The sequence below is a fragment of the Kryptolebias marmoratus genome, linkage group LG17 (genome assembly GCF_001649575.2).
Source record: "Kryptolebias marmoratus isolate JLee-2015 linkage group LG17, ASM164957v2, whole genome shotgun sequence".
NCBI lineage: Eukaryota > Metazoa > Chordata > Actinopteri > Cyprinodontiformes > Rivulidae > Kryptolebias > Kryptolebias marmoratus.
Genome location: NC_051446.1, coordinates 20672906 through 20690773, shown reverse-complemented (window position 1 = coordinate 20690773; position 17868 = coordinate 20672906). Strand labels below are relative to the sequence as shown.

Sequence of the window (17868 nt, the reverse complement as noted above, 5' to 3'; positions counted from 1 at the left end):
GTTCAGTTTATTTATACAGTGACATAATTCAGAACACATACCAGTATAGATACACACACACACACACACACACACACACATGCTTTTTAATTCACGCACACCAGTTCAAGCATTCAAATATCCTTCCACCAGAGATGCCGATCTTACTTAACGGTGAGTAAAGGCTTTTGTCCTTCTGAGAAACTCCCTGAAACAGTATGATCTGCAGGTTTGTGTTTGACCTTTGACCTCTACACAAATGGGGGGGGGGTATATCGCACACAAACCTTCACAGGCTTTGACCTCCCTCGCACGTCACTGAAAACGCGGCCGCGTCTTGTGCGTTTACACGATGTGCGGCGTCTTTTGGAAACTGGGGCAGATGAATCGGAGGCTGAGGATGAAGAGGACGAAGAGTATCAACGCGCTGATGGTGATGATGGTGACGTAGCCGGCGTGCGGCAGAGGAGGCGAGTCCGGAGCCTCTGCCGGAATCATATTGGTCAGATTCAACATGTAGCCCAGCGTCCAGCCCGCATCGCTGTTTTTTATCTGGAAACGGAACAAAAAGCAAAATTTGGTTTTATGTGTCTCTTAAAAACATTTCACATTTTTCATTTATAAGGGAGAGTCCTCGTTTATTTAAACAAATATACACATGTAACGCAGACTTTAATCATTTTAGCTGTCCAACATTTTATTAGTAATTTACTCAGAACTGGAGCTGATGATTACCTTACCTTAGAGGACAAAAAAACGTGATTTTATCATCATTTTCAAACCATGTGATCACATGAACGTGTTAAAACACAATGGAAAACTTGTCCAAAACACGTTAATTATCGCTGGACCTCAAAGGTGAAAGGGCGATCATTTATTTTACCATGTGGGTGTTCATTTACCTGTAGTGTTAGCAAAATATCTGATGAACCATGGAGTGAATTTTAATGAAACCCTCATAAAATAATAACTGAAGGTACATCTACAAGTGACTAGTTTTTGGAGTCAACCCCATTCAAGAAGGCCGCCACAGCTAAACAACTTAGGGCTACAACTCAGTCAGTTTTGCAATAAATGAGCTCAAATTTGGTGTGGTAGTAGCTGAGAATCATCCACAGAACATACAGTCAGCACCACTGTCTGCGTGACAACACTGCTTAAAACATTGGCAATAACTGTTGGTGTGAATTCAAAATACCGGTTGAACCACTGATTATGATGGCTTCCACAGCTGAAACAAAAATGTCTGCAACTTAGTCATTTTTACAGATCATCATTCCCAACACTCAGTCTGAGGGCTAACACATCGGAACGTCATTTACAAAGTTTTGACCAAAGTAAATATAACTTTCTCCCTTAATATATGATCTTACTTTGTGTTGTTTTGATGCTTAGTTAAGAGGAAATTAACATCTGTATAAAAAAGGTTACTTTTTTAATAATAATGCAACTCTTTATGTCAAATAGTCAAAAACCTCGAAAATAAACGTTAAACCCCCAGTTCTTATTTTTTACCGTTCACAGGCGTGTCAGCGCTGATTTCGTTCTCGTCCAATCACATTCAAGCAGCCGGACACGGCGGCCATTTTGCATCAGGTGTGTTCTCCGTTAGCTTCTAGCCGCTAGCTAACACGGTTTTCGCGGAACTGCCATGAAACGGAATTTCCACTCCTCGGGAAACGTGGACCACACGTTGACAAGACAAGGTAAGCCTTTAAAACTTTATTGTTATTTATATTTATGCATTTTTTCATCGCTCCGGAAACGTTTTATTTGTGGCGTTTATCGCAGCTTGCTGGTTAGCAGGCAGCTAATTAGCCTAGCTTGGAAGCCAGCAGATGTCACTGATTTGGTTGCAGTTTTTGCCGTATCATGGATTCCAGCTGTCTTAATCAATGTTATATACATAGTTCAATGATCCCTGCTGCATGTGGATTGAATTGCGTGGTCGTAAATCTTCCTGTTTTTGTGTGTTTGGTGTCTGTTTGTGATGCACCCGATTATATCTCGAGTGTTTGTGGTTGTCTGTCACATGTTTCCTTGTGATGCTGGCTTTTAATGACATTTTCCCCTTGGTATTTCGCATTGTTGAGCTCCATAAAACATTTAGACACATTTATGACACTTGTCAAAGGAGAATAAGTCAAAATGCCCCCACCTGTTGCTAATCAAAGCTGGGGTTGGTGTGTCATTATTATTGAAACGAGCAGCTCCGTGTTTTTATATATATATTGTATTATATGAGTGGCTTCAGGAATATTTCTTTACATGTAAGGCTTTCCCAGGTGGCTGTCTTGACTTTAGTTCAGATAAAGAGAGTTGGAGGGATTTTTAAAGACAATTTCTTGGACATGAAAAGATTTACATCTGGTGTTGGTTTTTCATGCAATAATCAATTATTTGTTTTTGCTTGTCTCTTTGGATTGTGAACCTTATCTATTAATTTTAATTGTATAACTATTTGGAGCTGTTCAATCTATCTTCCTTTGTGTGTTAAGTGAAGAAAATTAACTTCAATTTCCTATGCTGCATTTGTTTTTGTTTGTTTTTTGTACACGATAAGACATCTTTAAAAGGTTCTTAGTCTCCACGAGTTGTCTAAATGCGGTGTGTAATTTACTTTGATCTGGATGTTTTTGGGGGTTTGCAGAGTGTTTTATTTCCTTTCAGGAAACGCTTTGTTGTTAGTAGGAGGAAAGGAAAGTGTCCAAAGAGCAGAAGATGCAAAGTTTCAGTCTGCAATCCAAAGAAATGTCCTGCCATGTGTATAAAAATATTTTGCCCAGATTGACGTTGAGCAGAAACTGGTCTTTCAACAGCTGTGCTAGTTGAATTTTTTTGTTTGTTTGTTTAGTTTTTAGTCTGCAACACGAAACTCTAAAAGAGACTGTAGGAGCTCACTAAACAAGCCGAAGGACAGTTTAGCATACATAGAATATAATTTATATTAGTACATTTGTGCAATATTGAGCGAATTTTGAATAATTATTCTTTTAAAGTAGTTTCAGAAAACTAGTCAAAGCAGTCAAACAACCTCCTGACGTGGTTGAACTGTATAACCAGGTCTTTAAACTGTTTTTAAACTATCTAAAATTCAATGCCATGTTTGGCTTTGAATTTTGTAGTTTAGCATGTGTGTAGGATATTTAAGAAAGATAAAACAAAGAAAGCAATGCGTTTCTTTTTATTAATCTGCAACTATTTTAAAATAAAAAATCTGCTCATTATGTCACAAAGCCACTACGCTTCCTCAGATGTCTGAAACTTAAACCTAAATATACTTATTGGACATGTTTGTACACATTTATGATACTAGCACTCCTTGAAGACGAATGCACGCCGCCTGCTGTCTTGTATGTGATCTGTTAGCGCTCCGAGTATCTGTTGGGGAAGACTCTCTGCTACTACCACACCAAATTTTAGCTCAGTACCTGTAAAACTAACTGAGCTGTGGCCTTTTGTTGGCTGTATCTGCCATCAGGTTGACTCCTAAAGGTAATCAGTCCTAGATGTACAATGTTTGTATTCTGGGAGCTTCAGTAAAAAGCTTCAGCGAGACAGGAAAGCATGGCCGTTGATCTACTGACCTTCTTGATGAAGTTTATGTTGGAGTAGCTCTCAGAGGTGAAGTTGTATCCATCCGTCAGCAGTGTGATGATGTACGTGCCGGAGAAGCAATACTCAGCCAGATATTTAATTGGTACCTCCGGGTGCTGCTTCACTATCTGTTAAATGCAGTGATACCATCAGTGTTCAGTAAACCAAAGCTGCAAGGCATGGATAAGACATGAAAATGGATGAACACAGCCGATTATGTTGCTTATATGTGACTGAATCTGCTTCCGACCTCATTCCAAGGCGTGGCGCAGTAGTTCGCCAGCTTTTCCTTTACATCCTTTAAAGGCATTGTTGCATCGGTCAATTTGAGGAAGTCCATCACATAGTAGTAAGCAGAAAAAGCCTGCAGTGAAAGAGGAAGAGGAAAAAGACAGGGATAAGGACACAAGCTGATATCTTTAGAGAAGTGAAGCCATCTTGTTATAAATAATCACTTCTTCTAATTTGATGCATTCCAGACTGGTACTGTGTTACTGTTATTCTTTTCAAGGTTAAGCTTCTAAGAGCTTTGTGTAGTAAAAGTATATAAATATTGACTGGATATTATCTTCTCACTTAATTGGACCTGAGTGTAGCTAAGAAGTTAAACCTCCCATGTGATGTAGATTGTTTAAAAAAACAAAACAAAAGCACCACCGTGTTGTTTTTACCCCAAATGGTCCTTGCAAAGGTGGCTGGAAGACTCCGTTGAAAGAGCATCGGCTATACTTGCAGGAAGTAAAGTTAAAGACTTTTTTGACAACTTCCTGGCATTGTTTGAAGTTTCCTGCCCCTGAGTGATTGAAAGTTCCAGTAGCATTCTGGGGTTTCCTGTCTGACACACAGGGGCTGTCATAGAGGAGTGAGTAATCCTTCAACTCCAAGTAGCCTGGGTGGAAACAAGGATCCAATATTGTTCCTGGACCTGACTAGGAGAGAGTGAGACAGGGGTGTACAGAGAGAGCATGTTGAATTCATTGTATTGTTCTACAGTAGGTTCCAGCATGTAACGGCTTATTATTACAGAGTTATTTAGATTTGACGTGAGAGATTTCCAAGGTTTACCTTTGTCTGGTGTGCTAATGCCATTCGCAGCACTTGGTCTTTCCCGTAGCACAGGAAGCTGTGAGTGTACAGGTTGTAGTCGTTTCCGTAGAGTCGGAAGGTCACTGAGTTGCTGGGGGACTCTGAAATGTCGTAGTTTTTGGATACAAAGCTAATTTGAGTCGAGGCCCCACCAAGGTCAAGAGCCCCCGTCGTTTCTAGACCCTGTGGCAAACCCCCCCCGAAAAAGGCACCAACGTCACTGCGCAGTAGGGAACACCCTGACACAAAAAAAAGCTTCTCAAAGAGGACAAATGTGCACAGACCTGTATTTAGATCTATTCAGACCTGTTTGAGGCGATCATCCAAGTAGTTGACGGTGACCCAGCCGAAGGCACCCTCCTCCTGCCCGCTGAGGATCCTCGCTCCCTGATAGGAAAAGGGGAATCTCTGTAGGGCTTTCTCCACAGCCTGGAATACCTTGTCCGACGCAGAGCTGTTCTCCATACTGAACACACAGATACAGTAGCGCTAATTCGATAGAGTGAGCCACATGCATAATTCAAATCAGAACAGTAGCTTATAAATAATACAGGACTGTATCGTTTAAAATGGATTTGACAGGAACACATTTATTGGCCTGGGGCTAAAGTTTGTATGAACATAAATCACATTTAGAAATGGAAAAGGCAAATGGCTGGTCTGAGCTCTGGCAGTGCGAACACAACTACAGAAATCACATATAATAGGATCACAACAATGTTTACACGTGAAGACATCACAATTGTAATAGAAACTTGATGAGCCTCCTCAGGAGTGAATAAAATCAAGTTTGTTTCATCCTGTAGCTGATTAAAAGCTTGTTTGATTACCAGAGAGCTAGATTCTAACCAAAACCAAGTTTTAGGAACTAAATGCATTGTTGCTCATTGAAAACCAAATACCAAGTCATCGCCAATGGGAACCGCAACAATTATCATCAAGAACGACCTTGTAAAAAACAAAATGTTGCCCTGACGTCTCTAGAAATTTTTTTTTGTGTCAGATGGTGAATTTCAGCAAAACCTTGAAGGCTCTGATAGGAAAGGAAATATCCAGTGAACCATTTAATTTTGTTGGTTGAACAGGAACCAGGTCATTTCTGCGTGGGTTGAAAAGCCCTTCCACTGTAGGAACTACCACTTAAGTAGGCGTTAATAACTCTGCTAGGCTGTGAATGACAAAGATTCCCTTAAGAAGAGAGTCTCTGTAGTTTATCTGTTTTATGTTTTTTTTTTTTTTTGTCCAATGCAAATGTCTTAAATTTCGTTATGGAAGCGTGTTAACGTGTGCAGCGTACTTCAGCAATCGCATTCCAGCAGTAGCTCCCAGATAGAGCGGGGTCTCATGGTGTCTTTTTGTGGGGACCTGCATCTTGGCCTCCTGCATGCATTCGTTCAGCGACTCTCCTGCCTTCACTGGTGTGTTTGCGTAGCTTGAAATACCTTTACCTGCAAAAAGAACACAATTTTAGGTAAAAGGGGAGGTTCTTTTAGGGTTAAATAACAAATATAGGGTTTGAGATTTAAACTAAAACATCAGGTTTTAACAGAATAATTTTGCATTAGCAGAGAAGGCTGTCTATGTGTCTGCAGGCTTTCATAATGATTTTGTTTTAATTGCTAATTGCTTTGTAACAATTTAAAGTTGTAGATTATCAATGCAGAGCTAAAGCCTTAATAATGAGGTAATGAATAGGCAGTTTAAAATATTCCTAAGCAATAGCTAATTCATAGAAGAATCTACATGTGGTCTGCATGTGGTTAGTGTTGCTCCTGTGAATTAGATGTTGGTATGGTATATTGCCCTCTAGTTCCAATCCATCAAAATAGTAAATGACTTTCAGATTTTTCCTGTCAAAGCCTGTGATGAAAAGTGAGGTCATGTGACCCGTGTCCACAGAATGTTAAACAAAGTCAGACATCTTCTTTCTTTGCTTCATGACCCTATTCATGTTCCCATTTTAGGCACGTTAAAAATGTGAACAGAATTTATTATGGGCGGTCTGATCTGTCTGCAGCAGCACAATATGAGTGTTTTACAGCTTTGCTGCCGGGTGAAAACCAGCCATCCCTCACACTTCATGCCTATTAGTAAGCCTCTGGTTTCAACATTCTTGTCACTGCCTTATGGACGTCCTTGTTTCAACCACTTTCTGGCGCTGACTAATGCATGCTGGTAACACTCAGGCTAGGAGATGCTGTGACCCTTTCATGGAGCCTTGGCTAAACTCTTCTTAAAGCTGTTGTGTTGCCTGTTTTTCCTACTTGTAATCCACCAAAAACCTTTGTAAATGACTGTGCACACTCATTTTTCAGATGCTTAAACATTGGCATATTAAATATTTGCATAATAGAGCTTGAACACTACTGTGAGATTAAGCGAAACCTTGTGCATACACCTTGTGTACTCCACCTTTCACTTTGCAGACGTATTTCTGTTCAGCTCTTCCAGTGTTGTTATCCTTCTCTGCTGGCCACTCGTAGATATAGAGAGCTGTGTGAGAAGACCCAGCATCCAGCACAATCCCATACTGTGAGGGGAAGAAAAGGAGGTACCCCTGTTAAGCTGTTTGTGCCATTAACTCTGCTCACGTTTCTTCCAGATGTGTTCATTTTGAATAAAGATTGTGGTGACTGAATAACCCAGAGACAGCTTTGAACAGGAAAACAGTCATTTTGTAAAATTACACCCCAGTCAATGCTATCAGCTAGCTATGAAACTCGAGCTCTTACATTTGCAACCAAGAATAAAGAGGACATTTAGTATCATATCCGCTTCCATTGCCTGCATTTACTGGCATTTCTTTAAAGTCAATAGAACAAGCTGACAAGTTGAGGTCATATTAATTGCAGAGCATTTGACATGTTGTTTTAAGACCAGGATTTCACTGTGTTCCTAATGTCTGTTCCCACACGGGGAGTAAGGCTTCAATAGTTCAGGAATTTCCTCTAGCATACCTTGTACTTTTGGAGGACAGGCCTGTTCTGCAAAACTGCAACCGTCACCAAGGCAACAATTGCTATGACACCAATCACAGTGATGATGGTCACAGGCGTGTGCCAGGGGTTCTTCTCTTTCATCTCTGAGTGCGGGGGTGGAAACACAGACAGACAGGAAGGAGAGGCCGGGATAGAAAGGGGAAGATGGGGTGGGAGACACAGTGAAAGTAGAACAGGGTGGAAGTGGGGTGTTAGCCAGCCTTACATCCAGATGTGAGTTATGTCACAACATGTGGGAGTCTGTTGGAGGTTGCTTGGTGTGCTTAATTGTTTTGTTTTGTAACTAAGGACTGCAGATGGCTGTCTGATTTGGTGTCTGATCTCCTGCCAGGCTCTTTATTAATTCTATGGGGAGATTTGGTACTTTTAGACATGGTTACGTTTGAAAGGATACACCACTAAAGTGTTCGCCTTGTGCTGAAAGATCAACATCGTTTCCACTTTGGACAGAGATAAAAGACCTGAACTGTTTGTACAAAATTTGACCACAGTTGGGCTACAATCAAAGAAACGTTGCATGTATTGAAGAAGCGTTGCCCTATCGAGACAATGGCTGTAGACTTTGTCTGTGGGGGAACAAAAACAATTAATGTTCTAAACAACATGCTAGAGGTATTATTTTAATCCTGAATGTATTTGGTTGCTGTCTCTACAACACAACTTCCCTTTTCCCTGGAAGTCAGTTTCCACTGTTTACTATTGGGACCTGAAACACTAAAGCACACAGATGCTATCGCAGAAAATATTTCGTCACATGTTCAGTTTTTAAAGGGAACAGCCTGCTTGCATTCAGTCAGTTTCATTTGATGAACAAGATAGCAGTTTTGAATTCTAAACATCTTGCAGGCTCGGAGAAAAAACATATTTCATTGTTTACCATGCGTACAACAGCTGTCAAAGTACACCAGCACACTGCTGAAACTGTCCTAACTTTACAGTACAACACCTATTTGATGAGGACCAGCCTTTCCTGACCGCACACAGCTTTGTGGGGAGAACACAAAAACTCTTAAAACCTAAAGTACATTCAAGCCAGTGGCAAACCAAAAGCAAGCACTTACCTCCGCTGTCTGTCAGTGAGTTTGGCACGGATATTGAATGGGAGTGAGGTGAAGGAGCGACGGCGAGGGAGGGGAAAATGGAGAAAAAGAAGGTGGAGGTGAAAGGAGGGGAGGAATATTTGAGCAGGAGAGGAGAGAAAGGACATAGGAAAATGACTGAATGAAAGATGAGAGGCTTTCCGTCTGGCCGGACAGAGGATTAGAATAGAGCTGTGTGTGCCCCTCTGTTGGAGCAGCTCCGAAGCTCCGAGTTCAGCATTTCCTCCCCTAGCCGAGGCACTAAAACCGGTCACTGTGGAGACACAGCTAAAGTGTGCTTGTGCATGTGTGAGCGCACTCCCGTGTGCACGTGAACCCCATAAAACGAACTCCCTCTGTGAACTAATGAGAGCCACATGCTTCAGCACTTCTCTCTGTTCTTTCAGCAGAACGTTTCGGACGGAAGGGGAATGCGGGGACTCCCTTGTTTGGTTGTACTTTATTACTGGCAGGCTGTGATGTCATCTCGGTGACTGATTGGGATCCCCTGCTTCTCTTCTTCCTCGTGCATGGTTCTGTGTATTTGTCAGAGGAATTAATGCGTGTTTGTACAGACCTGAAACATGACTTGCCTGCAGATGTGCTGATTCATTCACAGGTGGTCCTGTTATTTATTTATTTGCCTCTCTTACTGCACATTTGAATTAAGTAATCACAAATCTTAACATACAAAAGAGCACTATGATCAATTTCTGTTTTTCAACTTTCCCTGTCTCCAAGTTTCTGTCTTGAAACAGATGTATGTATGTAAAAGAAAGTCATAAAAGGTGCTTGTTTTCAGAATGTCTTATCTTTTAAAAATGTTTTAAAAAAAGTACACAAATTTAAAATTAATAATCAAAGACTGAAAAAGTTACTAGGGTCTCTTCAGGATTTTCCATGATCCCTCGGAAGTGTGACGTATCGAATGCCAAGCACAGGAATGCGAACAAGGCAGTAAAGAGTAAATACAGATAGTGTGGAGGTGAAATGGTTCAGTTTGTTGTAATTAATTGTGTAAACTGACCCAAAACTCCAATAGCTGACTGATTCTTCAGCTACCCAAAGGACAAGGTTTGATAGATGTGGTTAGTTTATCTCCTGGTGAAAATTACAACCCAAAGTCTGGAGACTGACTGTGGAGTTGACGTTCTAAAGAGGACCACCTGAAAAACAAACTTTAACAGAAGAACCACCGCCTAACTGGCACTGGCCGCCTCCCGCCCTCTGACCAGCACTCGCCATCTGACCGCCTCCCGCTGTCTGACCGCCACCCTAACCCTCTAGCTGTCCGGATCGGAAAGTCTGTGTCACATCATTATAAAGTTTGGGGGTTCCTCTTGTAAAATAAAGTTCAAATGGGGTTTTTAAATGTATAGTTTTACTCTTTTAAACAAAAAAAAAAAGTGAGATTCCTTTTTCCACCGTGTTGATATTTTGTAAGGTTCAGAACAAATGACTGTGGCATTTGTTTTGGAAACAGAAACAAATAAATTGTAATGGCAGTAAGCCACAGTTACGGCCACCTCTTTGCTCTGCAGATTCTGCCTTTTTTAATTCATAGTGGTGTTCAGCAACATGTAGGAAAGGGTTTGAAAACTAAGGCAAGCACATTCCAAACAGATTATTTGGCTTTCATTTTTCTATTTCAAATAGTACATGAACTTCCCTTAACTGCAGTTCAACCATCGACAAGCTCATTTGTCAGGCCCATTAACGATTGCACTGATGCTAGACTTCTGATGTGTTTCAGCATCTCTTTCATCTGAATCTGCTGTGGACATTTAAGGCAACAAGGCTCCATGAGTGCATTGATATTGTGACAAAGATACATTTTTCATATTTCATGCAGCTCTATTCCCTAACAGAGTAGTTCTTAATGTCCTTTTTAATTCAGGAAATCACATTTAAAATGTTGGCGTCTGATTAGATGGCTCTTTGGCCAAGCTGCTGTTTCTCTTTAGTTTTTTCAGGTTGAACTTGACTTCCTGAGCAGCACAGCAGCTCGCGTTTCTTGTTGGACCATCAGACTTTTATATGCAGCACAATCAATTGGAAATAATGCTGTTCCCAGTGTAGTGGTACCATTGTTGCATTGTGCCTGAAAGACCTATTAATAGAGTTGAGTTTGGATAAACAAAAGAATACAGTGAGTGACATGGTGGAAACTATTATGTTGTGAAAGAATACGTCAAGCCTGCTGGCTGTAGCATTTGTAACACTTAATGAACGTCTCAGACAATAAATGTGTAAAATGGCGAAACCTTCTTTAGACACCCCAATAAAGAGCTTTTAAATTATTACTGTTTAGATGGTATGGATTAAGTTTAGTCATCTATTTCAATGATCTTTCTTTAAATTTTATGATACTAAAAACTAGTCTCTCTTTGGGTTGTGACTGTTCTGGAGTCTCCAAATTGTCTCAGAAAGCTTGTATGGGGGTTTTCAGTTTTCTCATGAGTCCCAAAGGCTTGCTGTCTTGTCACTTGATTTTTGAGGATGTTGAAAATGCTTGCAAGGCAAATTTTCTCTCAAAATAGTTGCAGAGTTGTTGCAGCCATCTTAAATCCATCTGGGGGAGCTGTATTTTTTATTTTTTTGTAAATTGTGGGTTGTTGTTTTTTTGTTGCTGCTGTATGAAAACTTGCATGTTTTTGTAACTTGACGACACTGGCAGTAATTGCAAAATAAAATGTGCGTCATGGTGTTTGTGGGGGAAAAAAAAAACCCTCCCGGGACTCATATACTCAGCTGTGGTGCAGAGTTTCACCATCACCTGGAGTGGGTCGTGCTGGCATGGGACGAGCACTTGATGCTCTCTACCCAACCTCAGTGGAGAAGTGGAAAAATTAATAAGAGTAATGGGATTTTACTGCAGCCACTTGAGCAATAACAGGTCTGCCCTGGGATCTCTGCAGGTGCACCAGCACCACATTAATAACAGCCTACATTTTCTCCAACTTCTACAATTGGTGCATAAATACTTAGAAGCAGTAGACTTTCAGTTCAGGTGTACTGAAGCGAATGTTTATTGCAGAGGAAACACAACCTACCCTACTTGTTTTTAGGCAAATGCGCTAATCTTTTTTTCTAAAGTGTACCCCAGTAGATTAAATCATAAGCATGGGGCTGGCTGCCAAGGTGAGAGCAAAGTGGGCCAAGGCAAGTACAGTGTAGGCAATAACACTGCGTACATAAAAATAAGCTGTCATTTTCAAATATTGGCAGCACAAAACTTGGCCACATTGCTTTTGCTTGTCATTTGGTTAGAAGTTCAGCTAGACTACTACTGAAAATTCACCTTTTTCCCCACAGTTTTAAGTTCCCAACTGGTCTCCAGCTTTCACAGCCCAGTGAGATAGTGGCTTAAACGGTATAATTCAGTTAAATGAAGGAAGAATGAACCGTACTATTAAAAGGATTTTGGGGGAAATATTTCTTACACGCATTCATTTTATAACCACAATTATGAAGCAAGGTTAATTTAACAAATTATTCTCTAGTAAGATTTATTGTTTTTAAAGGGAAATGAATCAATTACTGTGAAAACCTTTTTGTTTGCTGAGGGAAATTGAACTACTATGTGAACTCCTATTTTAATTGTCTTGACTTGTTTAAGTTGGACTTAAAATATTAGGTTCCCCTAAACTTTTATCTCAGCTTTTCTCACTGCACGGGAAAAGAAATCTTCATCGAGTGCAGTATAAGTCTAACACAGACAGTGTGTATGTTAACGCTGCCACATTAGAGCACTGACTTATAGCTGCTGACCTTTTATGGTTTTACTGTCTAACATGGATCTTACAACTCCGAAATCTTGTGTCGGTGCCATTGTGGAGTTTAAAGTGTTCTTTGAGGGTGCACAGCCAGATGTTTTTAGTCAGGTGGCTTCACGTTTGACTATTCATTCTATTATTACTATAAATGGCACATTAGGGACTCAGGAGACTGTTTGAGATGTTGTTGCAGGTGTTATAGATGAACAGATTTGGTGTAAATGATGGCTGGCTCCATTTGCAAAACTACTTTTTTATTATAGTACAAATCAAAGACTGTAATGTGTTTGCATCAGAGCTGTAAATGTGGTACTGCACTTTTCCTCACAGCTTTAATCAAATATCAAAGACAAATTTAACCTTGAAGTTAGTCCTATTTTATTTTATGTCTCTTAGATTGAAGTTGGTGAACACTCTGTTTACGTGCAATCAGTCTCTAATGACAGTGATTTCAACAGATGACGAAACGGCAGAGACACGGTTACCAAAACACTTATTGAGAGAGAGAACAGGGCTCACTCCAGCAGTTTTGTTGGATGAGATCATGAATATGCTGTCTTGGAGCACCCTCGGACTTTCAGAAAACACTCAAGTTTGTACGTCCATGCATAATTTATGCTTTTAATAACAATTACAACTACACGCCTAGCCACTTCCAGGCATGGTTTAATTTCAAACTTGGTGTTTAATTTTATCTTCTAAACAGCCATATGAAGAAGTAGGTACCATCCAAATTCAGCTTGTTCCTAAAAACCGTCTTTTGCAGACGCTTCTGAGTCAAGATGCATGCTTGCGCAACCATGTCGCAAGCATTTCCATTTCTGACCCCTCTGTAAACAAAAATGAAGTGTTAAAGTGAGGCCACGATGGCCCAGGCTCCGACATGAGTAAAGACCAGACTGGAAGGAAGAGGACACTACAGAGAACTGGGAATGAGAAAACACAACTTCTGTTATCAGTAGATCATTTTTACGAGACTGTAGCCACTTTTAAGCAGAGCATATGCTTAAAACAGATCAGGGAGTAGATTCAGATTGTCTTTCTACAAAAACTGTATTCAACAAGTTTGGTCTGTGAATTCCTCTTGACTACGCCCACTAATTCCTTAATAACTACTTTAAACCTGCTTTAAGTCCTAATTCTAACCATCTAGACTTGTGTAAGACTGAACATCTGACATGACCTCACCTGGCAGAGTCTATGATTAAATGTTGTTAAAACATTGCATCACATTGAGGATATTAGCTCGAACAAATGTACGCCTTATCAAACATGCAACCTCCACAATACACAATTAACAGTTGAATCCACTCACAAAGTACACATCCTATTCGTTTATTTAAGCAGGAAGTTGTTGGAGTCTTCACATCTGCTGCTTTGAGGCAAACTCCCTGATCTGACAAAAAAAAAGGACTTGCTGTACAAAAACCTTGACTCCACTTTGAGCCACAAGTCAAGTGGCGACACAGCTATGGCTTAGCTTTGTGGTTTCAGAATGATGGCAAGATGAGTCAAACAATTGCCTGGGATGCAGCGTTTTAAAACTGTTTTGGTGGTTTTCCTGCTCGTCATGTGGGCTTTAGTGCGAAAACATGTTCGCTTCATGATTAATAAAGTCAGACATGTTCATTAACAGAGCTAAAACTATAGTGTTTTATGTTATTTTGACTGAAGTTAACACTAACACGATGCAAATGAGTCCAAGTAATTCATTGTTTTTAAACATGAACTATTAAAAATTATTGACACATATTCATTAAGAAGTTTAAGTCTAATGTGTTTGTTTTTTATGCTTTAAGGTCAGTTTAAGTTGGGGAAAAAAAGGGAGAAATTCAAATTTATCAGATTGATTGTTGTCTTAATCTCTGCTGCATGTTCTGAAAGGTCCAATTAGTCCCGGCTATAAAAACAGGGTTAAGAGATCCATCAGTGTTGGAACTGTCACACTGAGTTTTTATACATAATCTGTTGTTTTAGGAGTTTAAGAGCTTAGCTTGAACCCCCACACATTTCAGTTTAAATTGGGGGAAAAAAGCAAAACGTCTACAGGAAACGAGAAGTCCAGTTGGTTTATTTTAGACTTTTTAGGAAACTCCACGTCCTGGATGACAGATGTTACACAAATATATTTTTTTATTTGACGTATTTTTGACAGATCACTTTCTAAGTGTCTTGGTATAAATTAAATTGGTTTTAGAAATGCAAATGTTTCCTACACATGCACAATTTTTTTTCCCGGGGAAGCTTTATTTAAAATTTAAATTTGAAGCTTTTGTGACGACTGCTTTAGAAAATCAAAGCTGCGTTGGCTCTAATTTAACCTAATAGTGACCTACTTGTTAATTTTTAAACTCTGGAGGTCGAACTGAGCCACTATTACATTTTTTAAAGTTTTGTAATGAAACTCATCCATCTTTTGCAGAAGCTTCTATAAACTTTGAACTAGATAAGGATAGACATCAGCTTTAAATGCTCTGTCAAATTAGCTAAAATTTAGCTTCATAGTCGGTCCTGACATCTGAGTATAAATTAGTGCTAGTAGTTCATCTCTATCTTGAGCCATGATGTCATGACTGAATGGCTTAGGCATAACTTTTCTTTTTATTTACATCACAACATGACCCTACAGCTAACACAAGCGACATGAGATCGAGCCGCAACTAAACGGGTCTTTCCCTGTCGACGACCGTGATTCGTGCTCGTTCAGCATGGTTCTGCTCGCAGGGATTTTATAGTTTGTTATGACTTTATTTATTAGGTGGAAAGGTGGAGGAGGCTTGACATCATAAATAACAAAACCTCACCATCAAGCTGAGGGTGACGCAGGGTTCGAAATATGTTAAGCCTCTCCCACACAAGCAAAGAGCAGTTTTACAGGCAACCTAACGTAACAGTGACAAATAAGCCCAACTTACTTGCTCAGCACGGACACGGAGTCCAAAATATGGAACAATTCTTATTTTTCTTTGCTCAGTCTGTTCAGAGGCAAATGTTGAGCCTTCTTTTCTTACTGAACACAAATCACTGTTTTAGGAGAATGTACAACTAATGTCAATACCCCTGATATACAGTAATCTGCTAACAGCATATGATGAATAATTTACTATGTGTGGGGCCCATCACCCTCCCATAAAATGAGTTTTATCCAGTTCACAGAACACCGTATTGAGATGGTGCTGATTTTATGCTGGCATTTCAGCGTGTCAAATTTAATCTTTATTCAGTGTTGATTCAATGAGACATTTTCACCATTTAAGCCTAAAACAAAGATCTGCAGTTTAATTTTTTGACTTAAACCTCAATTCAACCTCTCAGACAAAAACTTTGTTTTATTTTTTTAATTTATAATATACTAATGAAGTAGAAACCTTTACTTTGACTTATGACAACTAATTGGTTTTTGATGGACAAATAGACAAACTCTCTCAAGACTGTGTTATCGTTGATTACCATTCCCACCAGCCCTGCTTACATCCTGGAGATAACAGTTGAAATGGGTTTTGGACTCTGGTAGCACAATTGTTGGATTATTTGTGTTGCAACTCTCAAAAATCAATGCAGTGGCCTATCCAGAACTGTCATTCCTACACGCTGTAAATGTACATCAGCTCCCAGCAGCCTTGAGTCGTTATCAGGGTTCAGCTTTATTGATTTATTTTGTTTAATCATGCAGTTTTCTTTCACACGGCGTGCTTGTATTTGTCCTAAAAGACAACCTCTCACTTAGCAGTTCCATAAACAGCCTAATTGAGGTTATAGTGAAACAAAAAAAGGGAACCCATTGCAGAATCATATGACGTGAAATAAAAAACATTTATGGTTACCACAGGGGCGCAGCTTGTCCTTTTAATGTCACACGGAACAGGTTGTCCCCAACTCTGATCTAAACCATTCTACCCTGAACTCGAGGAAGAATGACGACTTAAACTGATTGTTTAAAAAAGTAATTGGCACAAATCAATTGGCTGACTTGGTGTTTTGATCATTAAGCCTTACTGCGATGCTTCAGAGAAGACATCGGTCACTAAACACAAACAAATTTTGTACACAGTTTTTGTTTCTGTCTAAATATTTGTGGCTAAATGACCAAAGGCGGTGGTGTTGCGGTTTATTAATTTACCAATCAAGTTATCCAGATTTTAATAAACACAAGGTTTTTGTGGTGTCATTTAGTGTTTAACAGGTTAATTTGAGGTTACAGAAAAACAAATCTTCCTGCATTCTTTCTGAACTTGTTACAAATGAGAAATAAGGGAAACCTTTGGAGATTTTTGGTAAGTTTTGTCAGACCACAGTGAAGTTTAAACATAACATGGCAGATATTTTATATTTTCTTTAATGAATGAGTAATGGGATGTATTAGGAAAGAAATTAATGAAACCACTCAGTTTAAGGTAAACCAAAGAGCTCTGCTAACATCGTAGTGTTTGGATTCAACAAGTGCCCCATCGTCTCTAAAATAAGCATGGAATAAACTTAATGCAGCATCACTAAGCTTATAGCTTTAGAAGCCATCAGTGCAGATATAAAATTATATTGTGAGACAGAACAGCAGTTAAAGTTTAGGCAACCCCCAGCAGAGACATGACAAACCTTGCATGATTTGCCGCCGTGAATCTTCTGCCCATCTCGCGGTGAATCACACGTGTAAAAATAAAAGCGCGCTGTGAAGAAGTCCCACACCTGCACCGCACTGTTGCACATCTCCTACACACTGCAGCGCCAGTCAAACAGTTGGAGGACAGCAGCTGATACTTTACAGGACAGTCTGCCGGTCTGTCCTATCACTGTCCCCGCTGAATTCAAAGGATGTTTTACTTTTCTAAGTGCATGCATGTGTGTGTGTGTACCAGTCATAGCAGTACACCTACCTCTTTGTGCAGACATGGGTTCTTTCTCAGCAGTAACACAATGCTCTTTCTATCCAGTGCCCCTTGCTGTCTCCCCCCTCTCTCTCTCTCTCTGTCTTTCTCTTTCTCTCTGGTAACACAGCTCCCTGCTCAGTCTGACGTTTCTCACCACCTCCTTTCAAATACACTTGCTTTATTAGGAGAAGCAGAGCTTCCCTCCTCCCTCCTGCTCAGCCCACCACCGCTCCTTCCTTGTTTACTCCCTTCTCTTCAGCTTCCTCCCCTCCCTACACCTTTGTCATTCTTGCCACTGTCACTCTTTATATAAGCTCTCTGCGCTTTCATATTTCTCCAGTCACTTCACCCCTTTTTTTTTTTATATGCCTCTGTTCAAACTCCCTCACTCTTCTCTTTTTTTATCGTTGTCATCTTCATCATTTTATGGCCGTCTTTGTCATCGTCTCTGTCTTGTAAAATTGGGTCAACATAAAAGCGGTGTTAG

At 40.0% G+C, this 17868-nt stretch overlaps 1 protein-coding gene across 3 annotated transcripts; it reads right to left on the bottom strand.

The window, feature by feature from the left end:
- Positions 1 to 64: 64 nt before the first annotated feature.
- On the bottom strand, positions 65 to 17545 carry entpd1 (ectonucleoside triphosphate diphosphohydrolase 1). Of its 3 annotated transcripts, none has more exons than XM_017439456.3 (10): positions 17388 to 17545; positions 7620 to 7744; positions 7075 to 7192; positions 5960 to 6110; positions 4969 to 5128; positions 4642 to 4845; positions 4248 to 4505; positions 3827 to 3940; positions 3567 to 3704; positions 65 to 531 (listed from the first exon to the last, which is right to left on the bottom strand). In XM_017439456.3, the coding sequence occupies exons 1-10, from the start codon at positions 17401 to 17403 to the stop codon at positions 325 to 327; spliced, it is 1491 nt and encodes a 496-aa protein (XP_017294945.1). In that variant the 5' UTR covers positions 17404 to 17545; the 3' UTR covers positions 65 to 324. The 3 variants fall into 3 exon arrangements, with proteins under 3 accessions (XP_017294945.1, XP_017294953.1, XP_017294962.1); XM_017439464.3 differs by lacking the exon at positions 17388 to 17545 and adding an exon at positions 17110 to 17337; XM_017439473.3 differs by lacking the exon at positions 17388 to 17545 and adding an exon at positions 8723 to 11364.
- Between the last annotated feature and the right edge of the window lie 323 nt (positions 17546 to 17868).

Bases quoted from the DNA above. Each gene is read 5' to 3' on its own strand.
- entpd1 (XM_017439456.3), bottom strand. The intron at 6,111-7,074 runs GTGGAGTACACA...TTCTTTTTGCAG, and splicing joins ATACGTCTGCAAAGTGAAAG to GTAAAGGTATTTCAAGCTAC. The intron at 5,129-5,959 runs GTACGCTGCACA...CTGTGTGTTCAG, and splicing joins GCTGGAATGCGATTGCTGAA to TATGGAGAACAGCTCTGCGT.